Source organism: Ruditapes philippinarum, unplaced genomic scaffold (assembly GCF_026571515.1).
Source record: "Ruditapes philippinarum isolate M1 unplaced genomic scaffold, ASM2657151v2 ctg2413_1_1_1_1, whole genome shotgun sequence".
Taxonomy (NCBI): Eukaryota; Metazoa; Mollusca; class Bivalvia; order Venerida; family Veneridae; genus Ruditapes; species Ruditapes philippinarum.
Genome location: NW_026857187.1, coordinates 89,616 through 112,771, shown reverse-complemented (window position 1 = coordinate 112,771; position 23,156 = coordinate 89,616). Strand labels below are relative to the sequence as shown.

At 31.8% G+C, this 23,156-nt stretch overlaps 1 protein-coding gene across 3 annotated transcripts; it reads right to left on the bottom strand.

The window, feature by feature from the left end:
- Positions 1–1,316: 1,316 nt before the first annotated feature.
- Positions 1,317–22,242, bottom strand: LOC132749032 (uncharacterized). 3 transcript variants are annotated; one of them, XM_060738704.1, is made up of 19 exons: positions 22,156–22,235; positions 20,764–20,865; positions 20,073–20,201; positions 18,913–19,005; positions 17,933–17,983; positions 17,499–17,704; positions 15,845–15,962; positions 14,851–15,243; positions 14,223–14,357; positions 13,587–13,808; positions 13,244–13,297; positions 12,617–12,845; positions 10,940–11,142; positions 9,612–9,704; positions 8,900–8,989; positions 8,399–8,437; positions 7,745–7,840; positions 6,826–6,848; positions 4,921–5,055 (listed from the first exon to the last, which is right to left on the bottom strand). In XM_060738704.1, exons 2-19 carry the CDS (start codon positions 20,855–20,857, stop codon positions 5,053–5,055), a joined length of 2,271 nt encoding a protein of 756 aa, XP_060594687.1. In that variant the 5' UTR covers positions 20,858–20,865; positions 22,156–22,235; the 3' UTR covers positions 4,921–5,052. The 3 variants fall into 3 exon arrangements, with proteins under 3 accessions (XP_060594685.1, XP_060594686.1, XP_060594687.1); XM_060738702.1 differs by lacking the exon at positions 6,826–6,848 and having other exon boundaries at positions 1,317–5,055; positions 22,156–22,242; XM_060738703.1 differs by lacking the exon at positions 6,826–6,848 and having other exon boundaries at positions 1,317–5,055; positions 13,244–13,294.
- Between the last annotated feature and the right edge of the window lie 914 nt (positions 22,243–23,156).

Genomic DNA, 23,156 nt, shown 5'->3' with positions numbered 1-23,156 from the left:
GATGGTGGTTATTTATGAATAAAGCAAAATGATTTCTTTAACTGCCCAGCAAAAATTAACTTTTTTAAATATAACAGTTCGGATAATACAAAATGTACTTACTTCTAAACGTGTGAGACAGCTTTTAGCAGGTCAGAATAATGATCTATAATATTTCCAGTAACATTTTGAAGAACATGAAAATTGTAGTTACGGAGACTTGTCAATTTGTGTGCATTTTTTACATATGCCTGCAATTTGTAAAAGTTGTTTGCTGTTTAAGTAAATTAATTCCATTACGTTTTAAAGTAATCATTTTACACCGGTATCTGTTTACCAAACGAGTATCAATGGTGATACTAAGCTGGTTTTTGACGACTGGATTTTAAAATTTATCAAATGCTATTAGTTTATTACAGTAAAGTAATAAATACATATTAAGTCAACTGAGGCATTTCCGTGGTCAGCTGTCGTTAAGACTTTTTTCTTTGTATTGATAAAAGTAAAACTAATGGCTAAGTTCATACGAGACTTTCCAGTTTAGTGGAAGAATACGCTATATTTCTAACCAAAGTAAGCGGGTCGCCTTGTTTTTATTGGATTTTATGTCACATCGACACTGTAAAGGTCACGCGGCGACTTCCCTGCTGTACTGTTAGAGTGTACCTCCGTCAAGTATTTTATGCTTAAGCTGGCACCTGTGTAGAATTAAGCTTGACAGTCCTTGGCGGAATTCGAGTGGTAGGTGGCTAAACCGTTGAGTGGAAGTACCAAGGTAACATGGTTGTTTTATTAGATTTGAAGTCACACTGAGAATGATTGCAAATGTCATATGGCGACATGGCAACTTTATTGGTGGAGGATGACCCAAGGTGTCCCATTTGTGTATTATTTCAGGCATGATCGGTCACCTAAGTAGAACTACCGATTTGTCGTAAGCTTGCTGGATATCTTCCTCACAAGAAAGAATCAAATCACCGATGGACTTTGGAACCGAAAGCAGTGATAAGCAGCGGCGATTTCTCCCGTCTCCGCCAAAGAGGCTCCATCAATGTTACATAAGATACCTTACTGGTGATAACAATGTCAAGCATTGAGAGGTGGCGTAAAGGTAACGGTGTCTGTCGCTTAGTACAGACATCGATGACTCGACAAATTGACACTAGTACTAATTATTTCCAACAAACAGGACTATCAAACCGAACTACATGTACATGTATAACAAATTAAATAAGTTTCAGACAACAAACCTCGCTATCAGGGATTATTCTGTCAAACTATTCTGTCAAACAGTACTAGAGGATTCTAATATAGATTAATAAAGAAATAAATACAGATACAAATTTAGAAGTGCATGGTTTTATTCAGAAGTAAAACAATATCAAAAGCGAAAACAATTCAGTGTTACATGTAATTCAAGTTCCTTTAACATCATTCTATTATATACTATCAAAACATTAACCTTCACCGGCAAGAACATACCCTAAGGAAAGTTCATTTGAAACAAAATATCTAAACATAAAAACTATGCATAACACACGATAGAGACACTATTAACTTCCAATTATTTACATTTTAGATTAATTAATATGAAATTTGCTCCTTTCATTTGCGCCCTTCCAATAAACGCACATGCATAATTTCTTTATTCATAAACAATAACGTTTGTAATTTAGACAAACGAGTTTATATTGCTTAATGATCTATCTTTCCTATAAAGAACGAGTGTGCTTTAACAAAATCTGCTCCACTGTACACCAAGCTGTTATACATTGTATATACAATTTAGATAAATTCTAAACTCTTGGAAAACCCATGGCACAAAAATAACTTAGCGTTTATATTTATTTCTAGATTGAATTTGTTGGACAATACCACATAGAAACTTAGCAAGAATCTGAAAACTTCTACAAATCTGCATAGACCCTGTTATGAATTAACTGCTCAATAAAGGTTGGAAATACATTGTATATCAAGAACTTTAAAGAATTTCATCGAATTCAGATATTCTAAATTATTAGAACGGTGTGACTACAACATAAACAAGTAATATATGGATCCTGTTTACAAAAAATGTTCATTATAAAAGTGTTGTAGTAATTTAAATTTTATAATGAAAATAATATATAATAAGAATCTTACACCGGCTGCCGGTACAGACAGGAATATCTAGCTCGAGGGCACTTGTTTTCGGCGGGAACAAGGCTCTGCCGAGTTTTTACTAAACAGTTACCCGAGAGCTAGATATTTCTGTCTGTTATGCAAGAAAACAAAGTCTGTAATATAATTATCTTGAAAAATACAAAAAATAATCAGCTCAAATACTGGTAATATTGGTCCATCACATTGTTTGTTACTGTAATGAATGTCTCCATGACTAGCTATAGTCATTGTCACTGATTTTAGCGTCTTACTTGCTTTGGGTGTAATCTGATAAATTGTTAATACAAGGGAATGTAAAGAACTAAACTGAAAATAATGATGAGTATGGCTATAAATATGAGATGGTGAATCATTTAAATAAATGTGAAAATCAAATGATGAAAAAAAGAAAAACCCGTAAAATTGCTAAAGAAAACTAAAAGTTGAACACATAAGTCTGGACTTTAAAATTACTAATACAAGTTGAGAATATGACCTTTGCAAATTTACAAAGCTAAGCTTAGTATATATGTTTAGATGTAACATGAAAACTGTGTGTAAAATAGAATACACAATCTTAACCCTAATCACACTAAATAGCGTAAATGGACTTGTCCGTCTTTCAATCTGGACAAAACCATCCATCAAATATAGGGAAAATTTCAAAAAAATGTACTGATTAGATAGCAAACAGTGCAAACTATGATAAAACTGCAGTGATGTGCAGGTTGATCTTGGTCTACACTGAAAGCATAGATTACTAAGGGTCAGTTGCCACAAGCAGGTTATAGATATTTTAAGCCATTGCAATGTCAACTTTTTCATATACAATTAACAAACAATTATTAATGCCTTAACAATTACCATCAAATTTAATGTTAAATGTCTATTAAACATAGTGCAACAATAATAGATTTTACCAGCAAATGTGGATTTTTCCTTCATCTAATTGTAGGGTACAACCAAACCTTGACTGTCATAGTTTCACACTGCACTACCTTCACAATTGAGGGATCAACCAAAGAGCCTTCTATCAATCAATTTACCAAGTTGTAAGAAGTTTGTTTGTATCCCTGGCTTAGATGTGAAAAGCCCCACGTTTTCTGATTTCCTTAGTGTATCTACATGTATTATTATGTTCATTCCTTAAATATCTAAATATAGCAAATCAATCAGGTTCAGATAATACCATGTAATTTACTCCTTTTCTCAACTCTATCCCTCTATTTCAGATCAGATATAATCAAAACAGCTAACAAGCACTTTAATAAGAATTTCTATAAAATTCCTTTTCTCTCTCTCCAGATCTATATTATTTGAAAACACTTTCTACCTCTATGATTAACAACTAGAAAAAGACATGTTATTTACAATTAAAAAAAACAACAACATTATAGTAGCATTCATGCCTCATTGAAATAAGTAAAGTGTATACTAAAACCAGAGACATAGATAACAGACATAAGAAGCTCCTATATTATACTCCATTGAAATATCACCCTCATGCCTATCAAAATGTGAAAAATTAGGCATGTTGTAGCAATTAAAACTTAATGGATGTAGACTTGATCCTTTTACATTATACACCATTTGAAAGTAAAAACTTGTATTTATTGCTGCATGTTAAAATACTGATAGCTTTCTATGCCTTTCACTTGAAATAATGTAGCAGAACATACCGACTGAGATCAGTTTTTTGTCATATGCATAGTAATGTAACAAAAGTAAATAAATAGTTTTCTTCAAAAAAATAATGTTTCTTTTATCTAAATGGGAACTTTAAATGTTTTACCTTCAACCATATACACAATTAATGTATAAGCTTTCAGAAAATGTATAATTTACTGCATTTTTATACCTCGTTAATTTGTTTTCCTTGCCACAAGTTTTAAGTTTAGCAAGCATGCATGATATCTTAACTGGCTAGGAAGTTATCTACCTCTATTATCTATGTCTCTGCTTAAACATAAAACACATGATCAAAGTTGTTTTACAAATTGTATTCATCTAAAGACATGTAAAGCTTAACAAATATAATAACACTAATCACTAACAAAAAGTTGTTAAAAGTTCAATACAAAAACAAACATTTTTATCAAATTCTAAGAAACAGTATCAAATACAACACACCAAACAATGATTATGATTTCTCACAAACCAGACATTTTCATTATAATTATCTGAAAATCAACAATAAGCTCAACTTTAATGTATATTTTCCCTCCCTAAAAAATTATTAATGCTATCACCAAAAATTTACTTTCCTTTGAGCAACTTAACCATCAAACAATAATACCCTTATGATATCTAATAATTATTTTTTATTAACTTAATGAACTGATCAGTACATTTTTATGTATTCTTGTTTCACAATATCATAATGTGTTTATAACTATAAGAGAGTATTTAAACTTATATTACAGCCTAACCTTAATCATTGTTATTCTTTACATTGTAAGTGTGACCTTTAGCTTCAAACTGGTTCATGGATGTGAAACTAGATCTAATAACAGTATTTGTAACATTTTTTTAGGAATACTCAATGATGTAAGAAAATGAGCTCTGGACAAAATTGGACAACACTCGCCAACAATGGACACTCCCTTTATATGATCCCATTTTTGAAATAATATACATTTAAAATATTACTTAAAAAAAGAAACAAATCAAGAACACATTTCACCTAGTAAGCAATTCTTTTAACAACTTAACATATTGCAGCTTAATTATTGAAACCTGGAAACTACATTTAACTTGAAAAAACTGTGCCCTATATATACAACATGGTAAATGATACTGATGAGATAATGTCAAAACACAAATGTCAAGTTTTCTTTCCTTCTTTACCCTTCTTCTGGGATGATTCTGTTTCTTCCACTGATGTTTTAGCCTCGCCTTTCTCTGACTTGGAAGGTGACTTTGACTTATCTTTTACTGGAATGAAATAGTAGAACAGAGTTAACAATGTTATCTTCCAAAATTTAAATATATAGTATGTTTTGTTGAATTCTAAGACACACTGATACTGTAAAGATTATAAGTGACATTCCAGCTTTACTTGTGGAAATAATGCACTAAATGGGCACCTGAGGTCTTCCTCTGCCAGTAAAGGTGGTAAAGGAAAGAAGCATCAACCTCCTGTATTAAAAGCTAGCTGGATGAGTGAATCTAAAGTCCATGACTTTATTTTGAATACAGTGCAATGAGGGGCAAATGATTTGAGAAATATATACATGTAGTATCATTTCTTATTGTGGTTCATTTCTACCACTACAAATTGCAAAAAGAAATTTAAAAGCTTGAAAATCAAAAATACAACTATGCTTATTGTAAGCATTAAGTATTAATTATTATTAAAGGCAATAATATGATAACACATGAACATCATCAAAATTCAAGCATTTGTATTAGAGTTCTTTTTTCATAAAAAGTGTTAACTGATTAATGCCAGTTATTCTTTTCAAATACAAGCTGTAGTGCTGTTCAAAGATCAAAGATGCCCTAACTCACACTTATCTGACAAGTTTGGTACTTTGGTAGAGCCATAGACCTAAAGATAGCTCCTAACATGAAGCTGCCCAGTAGGTAAGCCTGATCACATTTTATATGATAGCCTGTTAAGTAAACAGCATGATTCAAATCTATAGAAATACTGTAGTTATTCATCAGCAAGTCAGATCGCTTGTAAAATAGGATATAAATTTAATATTTAAAATTGGCAATAATTTGCCTGGCACTTAACCTACTGAATTTGTGTAATGGATTTACCTGTTGTTTTTTTTAAATGTGGAAAACAGTCAAAAGTTTTTGGTTTTTCAATATCAAAATACAAAATTCTAACACCACCCGCATTTTTCCCTATTGAACAGTCTATGTTCTTATGCAATAAAATCACTGTTTAACGTTCTATATTAAGACATGCGATGTAATTATTATACACGTGATGTAACCACTAAAAATATGATGAAATAAATATGGAAACAAATTAGGTGTAATTTAGCTTAATATCAGGTATTTATTTGTTGATCTTGTGTTAGAATCAAAATAATTAACCAAATCGGTGATTTTATCCCTTGATAAAATCACTGATTGTCGTTCGGATGTATATAATCATATTACTTGGTCTGCACCCTTGTGATATAATTCCTTGCATCCAAACTCCAAATTTTTTCGCTCATTAAAATCACTGTTTGGGAAATATTATTTCTTAATTAAAATAACTGCCATCAGCATGGTCAGACTGTACAAATGTGCAGGTTGGCCTGACTCTATACTGGTGGTAAAGGCTTATCACTTTCTGGCCAGGCAGGGGTTAAAGGTTAAATGATGTATCTGATTTATTATAGGCTAGAAATTAGAAGTGTGCTGCCCAAAGACACCTAGAATTCGCAATGATCCAAGTAACAAGTAAATAAGAAAGTGAGATACAGAGACTTGGGCAGCTACTGTGCTATATTCAAAACCCTATTGTATGAGCCGTTGTGATTGGAGTGTATGATCCCTACAGGGAAAAAACAGACCCTAAAACAATTACATTCATTGTATTAACACAGGTAAACAAATAAATAAAACATTCTAAATTGAAACATTCTATTCTAAGTGCAAATACCATTTTGCAAGTTTTAAACTAAAACCAACTGGAAAACAAAAATAATTTGAAACAAGAAAACAACTAAACTGCCTTTGAAAACGTGTTTGTATTACCAAGCTATCTAAAATGGCCTGGTCTGAAAATAGATAGAAAGAAACACTACATATGCAAAGAAAACAGAGATATGACATATTTAAGGTAGTCTTAATATAATGTTTTCCCGCCAAAAAAATTCTAACATCGGTCTTAATCATAAAAAACAGACTTTTCCAGGATCATTGGTTATCAATCAAATTTTTATCATTTATAACTGGAATTTAGTACATAGCGATAAAGGACGAGTGATTGTAAATAATCTTATGGCCATTGTAAATAATCTAATGCCGAAGATTTTGAAAAAATGTTCCGTAAATAACGGAAATGCTACAAAATTGGCCAAAGTTGGATTTTTTTTGGCGGAAAGCATTGCAGTACGACAACCTTAAAGCAATCATATAATGAGATAATAAAGAAATATTATGAAATTTATAAAGTTAGTGATGTACATACAAATACAACTTGCATATTCAACAATAAGCAATGAATGAAAAGATATGTCTATATGAAAAACATGGTCAAAAAGAAATTTGTTGCAATTTTAATCTATTATACAGCATGTAAAGTTAAATTCAGTTATTTTAATTGATCAAATTTCAAATAATCAATATAGAACATACAGCTAGGTTATATGGTGAAAGTCAAGCTTGTCTGTAAGACAAGAGCAGGTGCACTGATAGAATCAATTAGATTTACTAAGAATATTTGAATGGCTTTTACAGTGAGTTCTTCAGCAAAGCATTTAGAATATGAAAAACAATCAGATGCACAAATGAAACAAAACCAAAATAACACAAAGCAAATAGCCTACAAGATGCAGTGCAGGGGAAAAAGTAAATGAAAAAGTACAAAAGTTATAAGGGATCTGCTGACCAACAGCATGCTGTGATACAAAAAGTAGAAAAGAAAATAACAAGTCTATGATTAATTGCTTACAGTCAGTGTCTGGTGTTTCCACTTCACAATCAGGCGTGTCTTCAACCTCAGAATCTGTCTCTTCTAACACACTATGTACCCTTTTACTGCTAGATGCTGCAAGATAAAATCCATATAACACATAAATATTAATACTACTAATCAATTATTATTTACTGGTTGCATACATGCATCTTTGTATTTTGACATGTGTTTTGATTATTTCAAATCTGTAACACAAAAATGCATTATAAAAGAAATCCTTCCCTACATGAGATTAAAACTTCCCAACATGCGATTCAAACTTCCCCACATAAGGTTCAATCTTGTCCACATGAGATTTAAACTTGTGAACACCAGCTTAAAATCAAATAAACATAATGCTCTAGACCACTTTGCCAATGAATTTATTCCTTGACATAATTGTCAGATGTTGTTTTTATAGTAATAGAGGATGGTATACAAAAAACTGTCAATGCAAAACTAAGTTCAACACACATTCATTAGGAAACAGGCAGAAATATTCTCTTCTAAGAGAAGTGTGAACTGTTTCTGCAATGATATGTTACCAGAAAGCAAATTAACATATTAATCACAGTATTTTTTATCTCAGAAAAAGAATAATTATTCAAAACGACAATATCCATAGCTTTTAAAAAATGTTAAAACTAATACCTGAACCCTTTGGCTGTTTCCTCTTACCCACTAGGATTTCTGGGAGAAAAAAGAGAAAATAATAAGTTAACTTAAATCTCAATAAGAACCAAGAATATCTCAAATTATTTTAAAACTTTTTGATAAAAATGCATAAAATCATAAATAACATTTTCAAAATGTTTAATTTTTTTAGATTAAATAAACACTTCACTGTGGATGTCATTTGGCAGCTTTACTAGTGAAGGAAGACCTTAGGTGACACATCTTGCAACATTATTGAATTATTCATTTTTTCACAAATGGCAAACTCATAAATTAGCAACAAATAAAAATGTGTCACTGATGCTCCAAATCAAAGCTGCCTTTCACAGTGGCATATTTACATGCTTATGTATATCTTATAAAGTTCAAATTTTAAGTGGGGGCTTCAACAGCAGTTTTCTAGTTAGCAAACATCTATGAAATATGTTAACATGATTTAAGTCCATAAAGATGACAATATCTTTTTAAAATCCTCACCTCTTTTAGCAGGCTGATTTGCTCCAACCAGACTCCATGCTTCCTCCAGAACTAAAGTTACCTCCCCTGATTTATTCTCATTCTCCTTACCTGAAAATAGTCAAAATTATCAAAGTTATTTTTAGCTAATTTATAAAACAAATATCTATTTCGATTCCTGTACTTAAAAACAATTTTGTTTGGCCAAAACTTATTTTCAAAATGCTGATTAACCTATGCTTTACAGTTAAAAAGAAATTGCATGCAAAAAAAACAATAAATATGTATTCTCATTTGTTTTAACTGATTTTTACAGAACATTTATCATACTATTGGGAATTGTATGCATTTACTAAGTCCTTTATTCATTTAAATCTGATTTTTTTTTAAATCTCTTAAAGATAATTTACTCTGCAAGTTAGTTCAGCAGACGGTCAGATCTTAAAGATGTTTATGTACATGCATGATTTGACCCTTAACCTACTGAATTTTAGAAATGGACATGTCAAATTCTATTCTTGGAACGTTCCATTATCCATTTTGGGGATATCAAGAATCAAGAATAAAAATTGAAGTTGGTCAGCCACAGCCAACTCCATTAAGTCTAACCAGGCTCTATACTGGTGGCAAAGTCTAATGATTTTCAGTTCCAACAGCTTAAGGGTTAAGAATTTAAGACCTTGGACAGATATCTTTAGTTTTCAATAACGTTATGATATCAATTACAACAAACCTGTCTCAGCAAAGTAACAAACTGGATCAAGTATCTCCGGGCATGTTATTTCCATCTCCGTAGAACTTTTACTTCCTTTCTGTTTACCTATCACTGCAAAGACAAACACAAGTGTAACAATCATGTTCTTTTACCCTTATGCTTAACAACATGTGTTTTGTTTGGTTGGATTTAAGTCAATATTTAACACATGTTTTAATCATATCTTGGCAGCTTTCCCGGATAACTAACCTGTAATTACCTATTTCTCTACAAGTGAACAACTACAAAAATGAAATAATTCCACATGACTTCTAAATCAGTAGAAAATTGCAAATTTTCACTAAGTAAAGGGCAATAACTCTACAAATACTGAATATATCCACAAGCAAACCCCAGGTGTACAACTGCACATGCTGACCAACATTTCTGTAAAGTTTCATGACTTTAGGTCAAACATTTTTTAGGCTATGTGCGACACAAGTTGAAAATTGCAAATGTTTACTAAGTCAAGGGCAATAACTCTAACTAAATTAAACCACATGCAAGAGCCAAGGTGCACAACTTCACTTGCTACACTCTATGACCGAGATCAGCTGTCACATTTAAATGTCACAACTCCCAAGGATCGTGTTTGCAACCGCTGGATTACTAATCTAATGTTCTTACTATTGAGCTAAGTAGCTGGACATCTCAATACATGAAAATTAATTGACTTGAAGTTGTTCTCCATAAAAATGTAACTTTCCATTTATAATATATGGGGCCTGAATAATGTAATACTTAAGCTTACTAAATAACAGTATTGAATCTTTTAATACTATACTTACAAGCTGGCTAGTCAAGTTCAATCTAAAATATATCTTTTATTGCCAATAGTGCCCATAGATTTAAACTAAACTAATAGTACTGTACTGTTCAAAGCCTGCATTTCATTTGACATATGAAAATATGCTTGTGTGTCTATGTATGAATTGACAACAACAACAACAAGATGTATACACAAAATTAAAACCTTTACCAAAACATAATTTTTTTTAACAATTATAACATGTTAGACAGTAAGTATATCACAACTTACAATAACAGTGAACAGATATATAAATATAGAAAGACAATATGTCATGTCAACCTTGACCTCTTATCTCCAGAATTATTTTCGTGACAAAGAGATACCATGCCGTTATTATTAAACTTAAGGAGACAATTTACCAAATACCAAAAATAAGGTGAAAATTTACTATATACCAAAAAGAGAATACAGTTTTTATTCAACCGTAGACCATAAATGAAAATGAACATAAATTGTATGAAAAATACCTATGTTTTAGAACAATTAACAGGCCTACCATGTTTCTTCACCATGAGAACAACTGTGCCAGTGAAGAACACCTCCTTTTTGTAAACTCCTCTGTGATTGGTTGGTCTATTTTTAGTAACCTTGGCAGCAGTATCCATCTTGTTGTCAATGACCTTGACCTCTTCCTTGGTCACCATAGCTTTATACAGATCCTCATTCTCCTCTTTGATATATTCCTTCAATACATTGTACCTAGTAAAAATGTAACAATAGTAAAGATAACTAGAAGATCTTAAAGATCAAAATTGAGTTTAAACGTTCTGGAATGCTGTGATTAGCCTTTGCACTCCAGTCTGACAAAGCTTTAAACTGTTTGTAGCTATATTTTTGTTTATTTTTTTATAATATTAAGGATTAATTTCAAACTGACATAAAATCTGCATCAGAACAATCATTTACTATTTTAAGTTATCTCTTCTTCATCAGATTTTAACATTTTAAGCACAAAAAATAATAACAAGAGCGATCAGTAATCACATGTGTCGCCTCATGATGGCCAATTTCATGTTGGGACAAAGTTTTTGACAGACGGACAGACAGATGGACAGTGCACAACTAGACTTGGTACTGATCATTCCTGTAAAGTTTGGATAAAATTGCACCAGTAGTTTATGAGGAGTAGTCCGGACAAGATTTTGCGTATCTGGCAACACACAGAAAAAACACCTTTTTATCAAAGGGCCATAACTCAGCCAAAAATCATTCAACCGGAAAACCCGTGCAATATGCGCAAGGACTTGAGCTACAGATCAATCCTGTAAAGTTTCATTGAAATTGCTTTAGTGGTATAAGAGAAGTAGTCCGGACAAACTTTAAAAATAAAAATTATTAAAGGGCCATAACTCTGACAAAAATCATTGAACCGGAAAATGTTGATAATATGCACAACTACCCTTGGTACTGATCATTCCTGTAAAGTTTAGATGAAATTGCACCAGTAGTTTATGAGGAGTAGTCCGGACAAGCTTTTGTGTATCTGGCAACACACAGAAAAATACACCTTTTTTATCAAAGGGCCATAACTCGGCCAAAAATCATTCAACCGGAAAACCCTTGCAATATGCGCAAGGACTTGAGCTACAGATCAATCCTGTAAAGTTTCATTGAAATTGCTTTAGTGGTATAAGAGAAATAGTCCGGACAAACTTTAAAACTAAAAATTATTAAAGGGCCATAACTCTGCCAAAAATCATTGAACCGGAAAATGCTGACAATATGCACAACTAGACTTGGTACTGATCATTCCTGTAAAGTTTGGATGAAATTGCACCAGTAGTTTATGAGGAGTAGTCCGGACCAGTTTTGTGACGGACAGACAGACGGACAGACAGACGACGGAGAAGTGATCCCTATATGTCGCCACTACTCCGTAGAGGCGACACAAAAATGCAACTTTGGTATACTTACACATGTAATTCATAACCTTATTCTCCATAAGTAAAGATATTCTGAATGTGTGACCTTATTACTTACATTTTTTTTGTTGAATCTTAAATTTAGATTTTCAAAAATGTGTATTTTCCAATTTCTTTGATTCTATATGAAACCCAATACCTAATATTCTAAAATCCATCTTTTTAAACAGAAAAACATCAAATAGTTCAATATGACATAACAAATCAAGCAACGGAAGAAAACAACAAGTGTTAACTGAACAAATACCTACCCTTTCATGCCATGAGATCCAATCTTCTTTAACAAGAATCTAATTTTCTTTGATCTTGAACCTTGCTTATCTATTTCCTCTTTAATGTTATCTTCTACAAGTTTTTCACTCTTCAATAAGGAGATAAGATCTTTATTAATTTCCAACTCTTCACAAAGGAGGTCAGAACACTCTTCCAGCAGATTTTCTTGGTGACCATTAGTCATTTTCTTCTCTTCCTCTTGTTTTTCTGTAGAATATTCATAAAAAATCTTAATTAAATTTTTAAATAATGACAATTACATACACTTGTATCATAGTTTGGAAACCTTTTCGCTGAAAATGTGACAGAATTAAATCATAAATGCACAGTGAGTTAACTAAAGTGCAGGTATGAGTTACTTAGACTTATCCATCTTTCAATCTAGACAAAACTGTTCATCGTTTTTAAAGAAATTCAATATAAGCACTGGCTAAATAGTGAATAGTGCCCACCATGATCAGACGGCATGAATGTGGTGGCTGATCTTAGTCCTAACAGGTCACATTGGTAGAAAAAGTTGAGACAAAAAACAAGGTTTAAATACACAGAGAAAGCATTTACTTGCCTTTATCAAATTTATGGTATGTAAAAATTGCTTCTCATACCTTTACATTGTTTTTCCTGATCTGTTTCTAAATGGAACATAACTTTCTTCTCTTCTGAAACAAATTATAAATGTTCTATAATAACGCTTACTAATAAACTAGTACCAATTTCGGAAAAGGACCAGCCTAATTAAATAACAATAAAACATCATGAAAACCAATCACAATCCAGATCAAATGATTAAAATATATTTTTTTGCTTTACAGTAAAAATTGGTAATATCAAGAGACTTTCCTTTATAACATATTCAAAATTCTAAAAACTACCAAAAACAACAGCTTTCTAGCAACATGGTTTGAACCCACACAGCTAGAGATGCTTAGATTACTATTACTGTTTTACCTAGTTTATCAGGCTGTGTTGGTAGTGTATATATTGTAAACTTTAGTCTATATTCTCCTTCTTCCAGCAAATCTTCAACTGCTTCATTGTTATATACTACTGGTATAAAATCTTTTATCTTCCCAGTTCTGCAATTCTCCTCCAGTTTGTGCCAGGAGTCTGGCTCTTTCGAACAAAGCTGGATGACGATGGACCCTTTATTTACATTCTCAATATCAAAACCTAAAACAAATTTGTATCAAATAAATTCTGTACTGGAAAAACATGACCAAGACAAGTATTATGACAACGTTACAGTGACATTTTTTTTTTATAAAATGTTTGACCAAGTAACTGACCAAACTTTAGAAAATTCCTTAATCTTAACACCTAGAAAAGTGAGTACCTTTCTAAACCAACTTATTTCTAAGGAATATATAAACTTCCACTTAACAAAGTGGTTTATCTTCAGAAAAAAAGCAAATGTTTTTAAAAGGTTTGTTAAACTTTTCAAATTTTCTAATAAGAATATACAGGTAAATATGCTTAAAATTTCTCATGAATTGTGAAGGCACAGGTTATTACAAGCATAATAAACGCATAATTGATTTGGATGTCTCTCACATCACAAATATACAAGACAAAAAACAATGATACCTAATTGATCGAGGGCTTGGAGACGTAATGTTGAGGAAGACCGTTGCATGGATGTGACAAGACGACACTCAACTGTAGAATTAAAACACTGACGTTTGGCTGATGATGATGACGTAGATGGCTCGGAATCATTTCCTAGTAAAAAATTAAAATATATAACAGCAACAGGGATGTTTATTTAAATTTGAATTAATTTATCAAGGAAAATGCTAACGAAAATAATCTAAAACAGTCTTTCATAACCTTTTTTCAACTAAATCACAGGGGAGGAACTGTTACACAGACGATGGAGTTCTTCTGATTACTAGTCAGGGGTTCTTTTGATAATTGTCAAGGAGTTCCTGGAAAACTGATTTTATCAAAAAACCTTTGCATATGCCGAAGAAACATTTGAGGTGCTAAGTCTGTGTAACAGTTCCTCCCTGTGTTAATATTGAAATCCACACTTCAGAATAATTATCTTATTAATTTGAGAAGTACATCTGACATTCTTATAACAAAAAGAAACCTGTGAATCTAACAACAAAATATTTCACATTTGTCAATTGAAAAAATTGAAAAAATCTGTTATTTCAAAAAATGTCATCTCAGAACTTACAAGTATCTTAAAAGACAGTAGGAAAAATACCTTCAGTTGGTGTAGACTTCCTTTTCTGTCTCTGTCTACATGTAACAGGACCTTGATTTCTTTTCTCTAGCTTCCCAATCACATGTGACATTTCTATAGCACTTAAAATCTCACAGAAATCTTTGAAAATATGTTCGGCACACACCTTCATAGTAAAAATTAACTTTTTGACACGTTTTTCCGAGTCCATACAGCAATGATTAATGTTGGTGTGTTCACGAATACTGAATATAAATCGGGATAAGAGATGGTCATTTATGTTGTCTATGGTGTTTTTGTTGTTAAGGTAATACATGAGTGTTTGATGGTCACTGTCAGTAAACTTCAGGCGTGGCTGATTACTATCTGGTCTCAAACATCTTCCGAGAGATGACCACTCAAGATCTGAGAACACTGAAATTTAATCAATATACTTATGTAACGACAGTTCAACCTCTGCAAAACAACCCTCTACAGAAACACTATCAGTTCTTCCTCAATTAAAGACTATACAACAATCTAAATTCTCCGTGTAACGCATAAAGATCACATAAATATCGAGTCTTAGCAAAAACAAAAACGTTTGTCATCCAGAGGGGGTTGATCTATCACATTGTTAACCTATAAATTTGCATTTGAGAAATACAATGTTGATTCATATGTATCTGACTTTTTGGATTTTCTTTAAAATGGTATTAATACCTTGAATATCTTAAAGTGACAATTTTACCATTCACTGAAAACCTTTTTTTATTGGTCAGATTTAATTCATTTCTGATACTGAACAAATTAAACAAAAATAACATGAATCAAAATGATTCTGTAGTAGTAAGTATTTTGGATTCTAAATACATGTATGTTGAGTTATATCAGTTAACTAATATTATGAAAAGGGTGAAAGGATTTGAACAACTTAAAATTATATATAGAATTCCTAATCAAGAAAATGTTAAGCAACTTGCCAAAATTGCACACTTGTACTGCTTCTTGAATATTAACATAGTGTAGTACAAACCTTGGATTTCTTCGTTAGTGGCAGTCTCCTTGTCTAGTTTCTCAGCTATATGTCTCTCTTCTTGTTCCTTCAAAGCTTTCATAAATAATTCATGTATATCAGCTGGTCCCATCAGAACCTGTTGTTATAAATAAACTTATTTCCAGGCTGTTTTCTTTACAAGTTTAATTTTAAGTTTAACTTTAATTGTTCTTGTAAAACATTGGCGCAAGTATAATATCATCAGTCCATATAAATATAAAAAGCCATACTACAGTATATTTTGATGATTGAAATAAAATACTGTAGATATTAATAAGTCATTAACCTTGGACAAGCATTACAGAAATTAGCATTGAAATTTACAAGCAAAACAGACTACAGTGCACTACGGATACAACGAGATCGTCGGGACTTCGCATGATTCCTCGTTATTACCGGGTCTCGTTATAACTGGGACAGAACAAATTGAAAAATCCCAGACCGTCGAGCATCACTTATTTCTACCTTCGCTTTCGCGTACATCCTTTTTGAAGAGTACATAATGGGAGATAACTCTTTGTTCAGACATTTTTGTTTTATTTAAATATACATGTATATAACTATATTTAGCAATCATAGAATTTAAACAAAACATATGAAAGTCCAATCGCGTGTGATTTTTCATAAATATGTTTATTTTAAATTTCGTTTTTAAAAGTCATGCAGTGTATTTCTCACGAACACTGAATAACACTGCAAGAAAGTAGCTGCTTCCTTTGTGCTAATCACTCAATAAAATTGTTTCATGACATTTCATCACCTTAAGGACAATTAAGCCACGAGTATTGACAAAACAAAGCTAACACATTTGATCACTAATTGCTCAATTAATTTCTTCATTAATGTTAATTGACTTTTCTTTTTGGTCACCATTGTTTTTCTCAAGTTGTTAAACTGATGCAGACAAAGTGCCAATAAGTGACCTCACTAAAATTCTGAAAAAATACGCAAGGGACGGCGAATACTTGTATGTTGTAACCGATATCTCGCTAAAACCGATCTCGTTATAAACGATGTAAAATGAAAGGAAAATAGAAGGAAAAAGGCTGGGACACAAAAGAATGTACATTATAAGCGGTACCTCATTAAAATCGATCTCGTTATAAGTGGAGTAGACTGTAGTTTCTTTTTTTGTTGTTGCAATTTTCACAAATAAACTGGGAATTTATACTAGTTCCAGTATATATCTATTCAATTTTTACTGTTGGGCTGGTGCGTATTTCTGAAATTTTATGTTTTATTCAATTCCATGATAGATGCGGGACAGACAGGTGGACGGTCAGCTAAGGGGCAATGCAAAGTTTATTTCCCTCTAGTTACTTTTTTTTGTTGGGTTTTACCTAGCACCAAGAGTATAAGGTCATATTGTCACTTTCCAGCTTTAATGGTGGAGGAAAACCTTATGTGCCCTTCAGGGGTTATTTCAGACATGAACTGGCACCTGAGTAGAACCATCCACATTTCTTAAGCTAGTTAAAGCATCCTCACATGAAAGAATCCCAAGATCCTGCCGCAGTGGTGAATGAAAGTGGTTTGATGTCAACAACCATTACCACTCGGCAAAATGCCGCTCCCTCTGTCTTTGACAGGGGATAATTACATAACAATCAGGGGACAGGTGACATGCATGTACCTTTTTCAGTAACTGTTCTACAGCCTCTCTTCTCCAGGAACAGTGTAATATACTCTCATGGTCACATCGAGACAACAGTTTATGTTCACTCTGGTATAGATGACTAGCTATAGATCTGGCAGCTGTTTTCGACATTTCCTCTTTGATCCAGGCATACAACTTCACTAAACATACACGCTTCTGTATTGTCTCCCTGCTTACTAACTCTGAATGTAATAGATAGAGGATATCGAATGAGTGTAGGTTCAATACTGATCTATTGAACAAGTTGAATAAAATTATTTACAATGTGAAATTAGTGATTTTATGTACCTGTAGATGTGAGTAGAATGTTTAACTATGAAAAAGCAGAAAAATAAAAGTCTAGCCCTAAGGTCAGCACTTAAATCAAGTGCATAGATTGAGAGACATAACTATCATTGTTTTGGCCTTACCTTGTTGCTCATCTGGATCATTCTCACATATCAACTCATCTCCTTGTCCCTCTGTAATATACCAAATATATAAGTAGAGCATCAAAGGTGTTAAAGATCCTGTATTTTGTAATTAAGATTGTAATCAAACTTCAGTGAAATTTGATATATGTATATAATTATTCTTCTAAATCATTTTTCCAAACATCCAAGATTATGTTAAATATGTACTTGCAAATGTTTTAAACGTATTATTAGTAATCCTTAAAAAATATGCATCCATTTCTTATTGAAAAATTTGGCTTAGACTTTATCGAAAAATAAATTTCTAATTACCCCCCTTTATTTACATGAAATGTAAATTTGATTATATCTTTACAAATAATGCTTTTTGAAACTTACAAATTTAATCAATCTCCATTTGAGCATCATACTTATGATACAAAAATTGTATTTATAATATAAAACCATAACAAATTTAAGTTATAGTATCTTTAACTGTAGAACTCTGAAACACAGTGAGAATGCCACATGTCTTAGTATCCAGATATACATGTTTATACATGTATTTAACTTTGTATTGGAGTTTTTTTTAGATTTTCAATATAGATCTTGTGATATGAAACTTAGGACATTTGTATTACATGTTTATTGTTTTACATTCAGTCTTACAGATTAATAAATAAGGTAAACTTGACTAAAATATAAAGTATGTCTTCTAGGCTTAATGAGGGTCCATCCGCCCTTTCAGGCACTGAGAGAACGGACCCCAGACATGCCACCATTCATGTCCTTAGATGTTATTATCAACCAAACAGAGACCTATAAATTTTGTATTCAGTAATTCACTGAGATACTAATATGTATGCAAGTCGATTTTTGTGATGTAAAATATTTTGATGCACGGGAGGCCAATGAGACCATTATATGCACCATGGAGAAAAATGTTAAAATATAAAAGACAAATATGTTAAATATATAAGGACTGTAGCAGTAAATACCTGTATTACTTGGAACTATTTTCTTTGGACTAACACTCTCTCTGTCTGCATTCTCAGTTGGGTGTTCCTTTAACTTAGTCAACATCTGTTCTCCTTTAAGAAAAACCATGCATTGTGTTACAAAATTTGATAACACAGTAATGAGTTAATTGCTATAAATTTTCTTTATAAATGTAAAATAAAATCTCTTGGGTACACACAGAGAAGATATGTTAGGTTTTAAACTGCACACACTATAGTTAAACACAAAATGAATACATAGTGTAATTAGACAATGGTGTTTTTCAGGAAAGGACCAAATGAACTTGACCAGTAATATAGAGAATGCAGCTTCCCAGACATAAATTGTGCATTTCATTTATTCAAATTAGACATATTCAGTATGAATTTCTTAGATTTCAATAAACACTGCATTAAAAGTATCTAACCCAAAGATGGGTATTGTATATCTTTAAACAATTTATCCTATTAATTTCTCATTATTTATAATAGATTCTAATTGCCTCTGATCAATCAAATCACTAGACCTACCAGGTAATACTTTATACATACAAATATGTACAGTATATTGTATGTCATTATTACAAATTAAACTAAAAATATTCATTTTGAACAATTTGAAAGGTCTGGTTACAGCTTTTGTTTTTCTTTTAAACATGTAATTATATAAAAACTGAAAGGTTCCAGAAATCAGATTAAACTGAAAAAAGCAACAACAAAAAAACCAGACAAAAAACATATCAATCCACAAGATAAAGCAAAGGAAGCAAGTCCATACATAAGTTTTTCAATATCAAATACAATAGTTTACAAAGTTTACCCACTACACACTCTTGGCTCCATTCCTGAAACCAGCCAGTACTGAGCAATGAGTGTTAAGTGTCTTGCTCAAGGAAACAACGACTTGCTCCTGAAGAGGTTTGAACCCATGTGGCTAGCAATCATTAGATAATACCAGTCTGTAAACCACTCTGCCATGTTGCCACTTATGTCCCTGGTATATTTTAAGTTTTAATTTTACCTCATGTTAAATATTAGGCAAACTTGACATAATAAATACATTTGTTCATGTGTTGAAACACTTTAATTGTTGAAAAGATTCAACACAGTAAGTTATACATGCAGTGAAAAAAACTTTTAAGATCATCACTTATACATACCAGAATCTCCCGCATTAGTTGGGAGGCCGTTAATTGAAGGAACTTTGAACTTTTGTTGAGTATTTTCATTGGCTGGAATCTGCTGGAAATGATGAGACACCTTGTCAGACTGGGCCATATAATCTGCACCTGTTTCAAATATATATCACATTCTAAACTGCACTTATAATACAAGAACTGATGTTTGATTAGTATCAAGTTCCTCTAGCAGAGAAAGTTATCTAACCTAACCAAAGAAGCACTTAATAACCATATTTAAATACTTTTTACATAGCACAAGAAAAGCATTTGTAAATTTCAAATTTGATGACAGTTTTTGAAATTAAACATGAAAATAGGACTAGAATTGAATTTGTGTTATAATTATCTACTTTTGTTATTTAATTTATTTATAAATTTCAAAAATCAGCTTATTATTGATAATATTACAATACAGATTCTCACTAAAACAATTCACTGTCATTAATTAATCAAGTCAATTTTTTTTTTATTGCAGAACACTGGTTAGTAAACTGCTAATATAATTAAAACCAAAATAAATACATGTACAGATGTTTTCTTTCTTAGTTTAAAACTTTAATATCATGTATATCAACTTAATTAAGATTGTGATCCCAGAAATGGCTTAAACCTATAATAATTAACTGTGAGGCAGAAATGTTAACCACAAGGTCATCGCTCTGCTACTTACTTGTGAAAGCTGAAGATGAGCACTGCCTCCAATTTGGTGTTAACAAATTCCTGTTTTGATCTATCAACACCTCACCCTGTTCCCTTGTACTCATAACTGGCTCTGAAATAATATATTACCATTATATATGTTATTTATGATTGTTTTCACCACACAAATCGCAAATTCTGCTTTTATATAGCAATCTTTACAAGCCAAACGTAACATATTAGTGAGGGCCTGCTCTAGCTAGCCTGCTCACAAAGTGAGCTTTACGGTAACACCAGTACCTGCTAGATAATGATGGTTTTGAAAACTTTCGTCTGAAGTAGTGAATTGACACATAGCAACTTTTCAAATTACAAGATAAGGATAAAAACTGAAGTATTCTGATTGAAAACAGAAGCGTAGACTGGTGTTCTGCGCACTTAATGACTTAAATCGGAATTATAATAGGACAGGGAACCACTCAGCAGGGCCGGCAAAATCTGATTTTGACTTACTTGTCCGTTTTTATGTGAAGCATTTTTTAACTTGTCTGTATGATATTTACATAGATTATTCTTGACAATTTTCACTTGTCCGTTGGCTGTGGGACAACCTGGGCAATACGGAAAATTGATTTTGCCAGCCCTTAACCAGCATGAACGGAAGCAGTGTATAAAATGCCGAATGACTATTTTGAAACGGAAAATGTAAAATAAAAATGAACAATTATTTTTTAAATTAAATCGAGCTCGCTTAGAAGCTTTGCCTTTTTTCATATCTTGGGTTAAATCACAGGAAATTGACCTTCTATAAGCAAATAATTAAAAAATAACGGCAAATATACCCCTCTATACATTAAATAAACACAAGGAATGCAACGCATTTTGCACACTCGATACACATTTTATCTAATTACACATGTGAAAAATCAATGTCAACAATCTTGTTTAGCAATTTGGATACACAATACAAAATAATTCCTTTTACAACCGCTGATATTTTGATTCAAAGCATTGTATAATAAAAAATTGGCAATATTTACTCAAACGTCAACAAAATATTTTGTCTGGCACTCCATGTGCTGACGTTATTTTTTAATTATTTGCTTAATATATTTTTCAATTATTGATAGTCTCAATGTCAATCTCCTGTAGTTAAATTTACAAGGAGTAGGAATCGTTTGCAAAAATAAGTAAATAGTTGTTAATTGTTATTAACACACGCATTTTCAGAAATTTGTGGTATAATAAGGTAAGTAACTGATGTCATGTTTTTGCCCTGACCACATGAAATTAATTTTATTTGTATTAAAAAAAAAACAACAACAAAAAAAAACATTTATCTGATTTATTGTTAACGCTTTGTGCAATGGAAATAGAGGTGAAAAATATTCCCTTTTGTAAAATAAAATAGAAACAAGATTACGTTTCAATAGTTGTCAATGCATTTGCATGCCTTGAGTCTCTCTGATTTATAAATTAAAATTTCCCAAACTAAAAACAAAACAAAATGAAACAAAATTCCCCTTTTTAAGGTGTCGTGTAAGTTTAGCACGTTATGAAATTAGTTTATGCACTGTCTAAATTCCGTAACCTATCGGACTGTGAGCTGTATGAAACCACAATACACTGTTATCCACACAGTGCAGATAAACTGACAATGGATTATTTATAACCTGTCACAAATCATGCTAATTGTCTTTGAAGTAATGGGTTAACAGCAAAACACTGCTTTTATGGTACTTTCATCACCACTTTTTGAGCAATATGGTCTCAGCAGGGTCTTTTTAATAAAATTTGAAAGACCCTGGTCTCAGATAACATTTGGAGGGGTTTTTTTTGCTTCAGATTTATGTAGGTTCAATGAATTATAATTGAAATACAGTCATTTCTCTGATAAAAACACATCTAGATAAAGACATTAGTTGGTTTTTTTCCCATAATTTAACAAACAAAGTCACACAATGGACCTTTCCAGTGTTTACAGTTTTATGTAAATTGGCTAACTTGTTATCCAATTGCTACACTGAGATTATAAATCCCACTGGTAGGCCTGGTTTGCACATAAGAACACATGGTTTTGTTTGTGATACTGTTTGTGATCAGTTGACCTAGCAATGAATGGAAAAGGTGTGGCTATATGTTCCGCTATGAAAAACCAGAAAGGTCCATATCTGTTTCATTTAAACATAAGGCAGATATATCTCGCCCACTCACAGTTAGAAAAATGGATATACACATTATTGCAGTTTTAAATAATTGATTAGATTTATTAATATTTTAAGATATTATAATCGAATTTAAGATCCAAGGTTTGCATTAAAAACACAAATTTATCTTGCATATTTTTTTTCATGAAAATAAACTATTTTTACATATAGTGATATAAAATTATAAGAAACCATCATTCTGTTGATGTATAGTTCT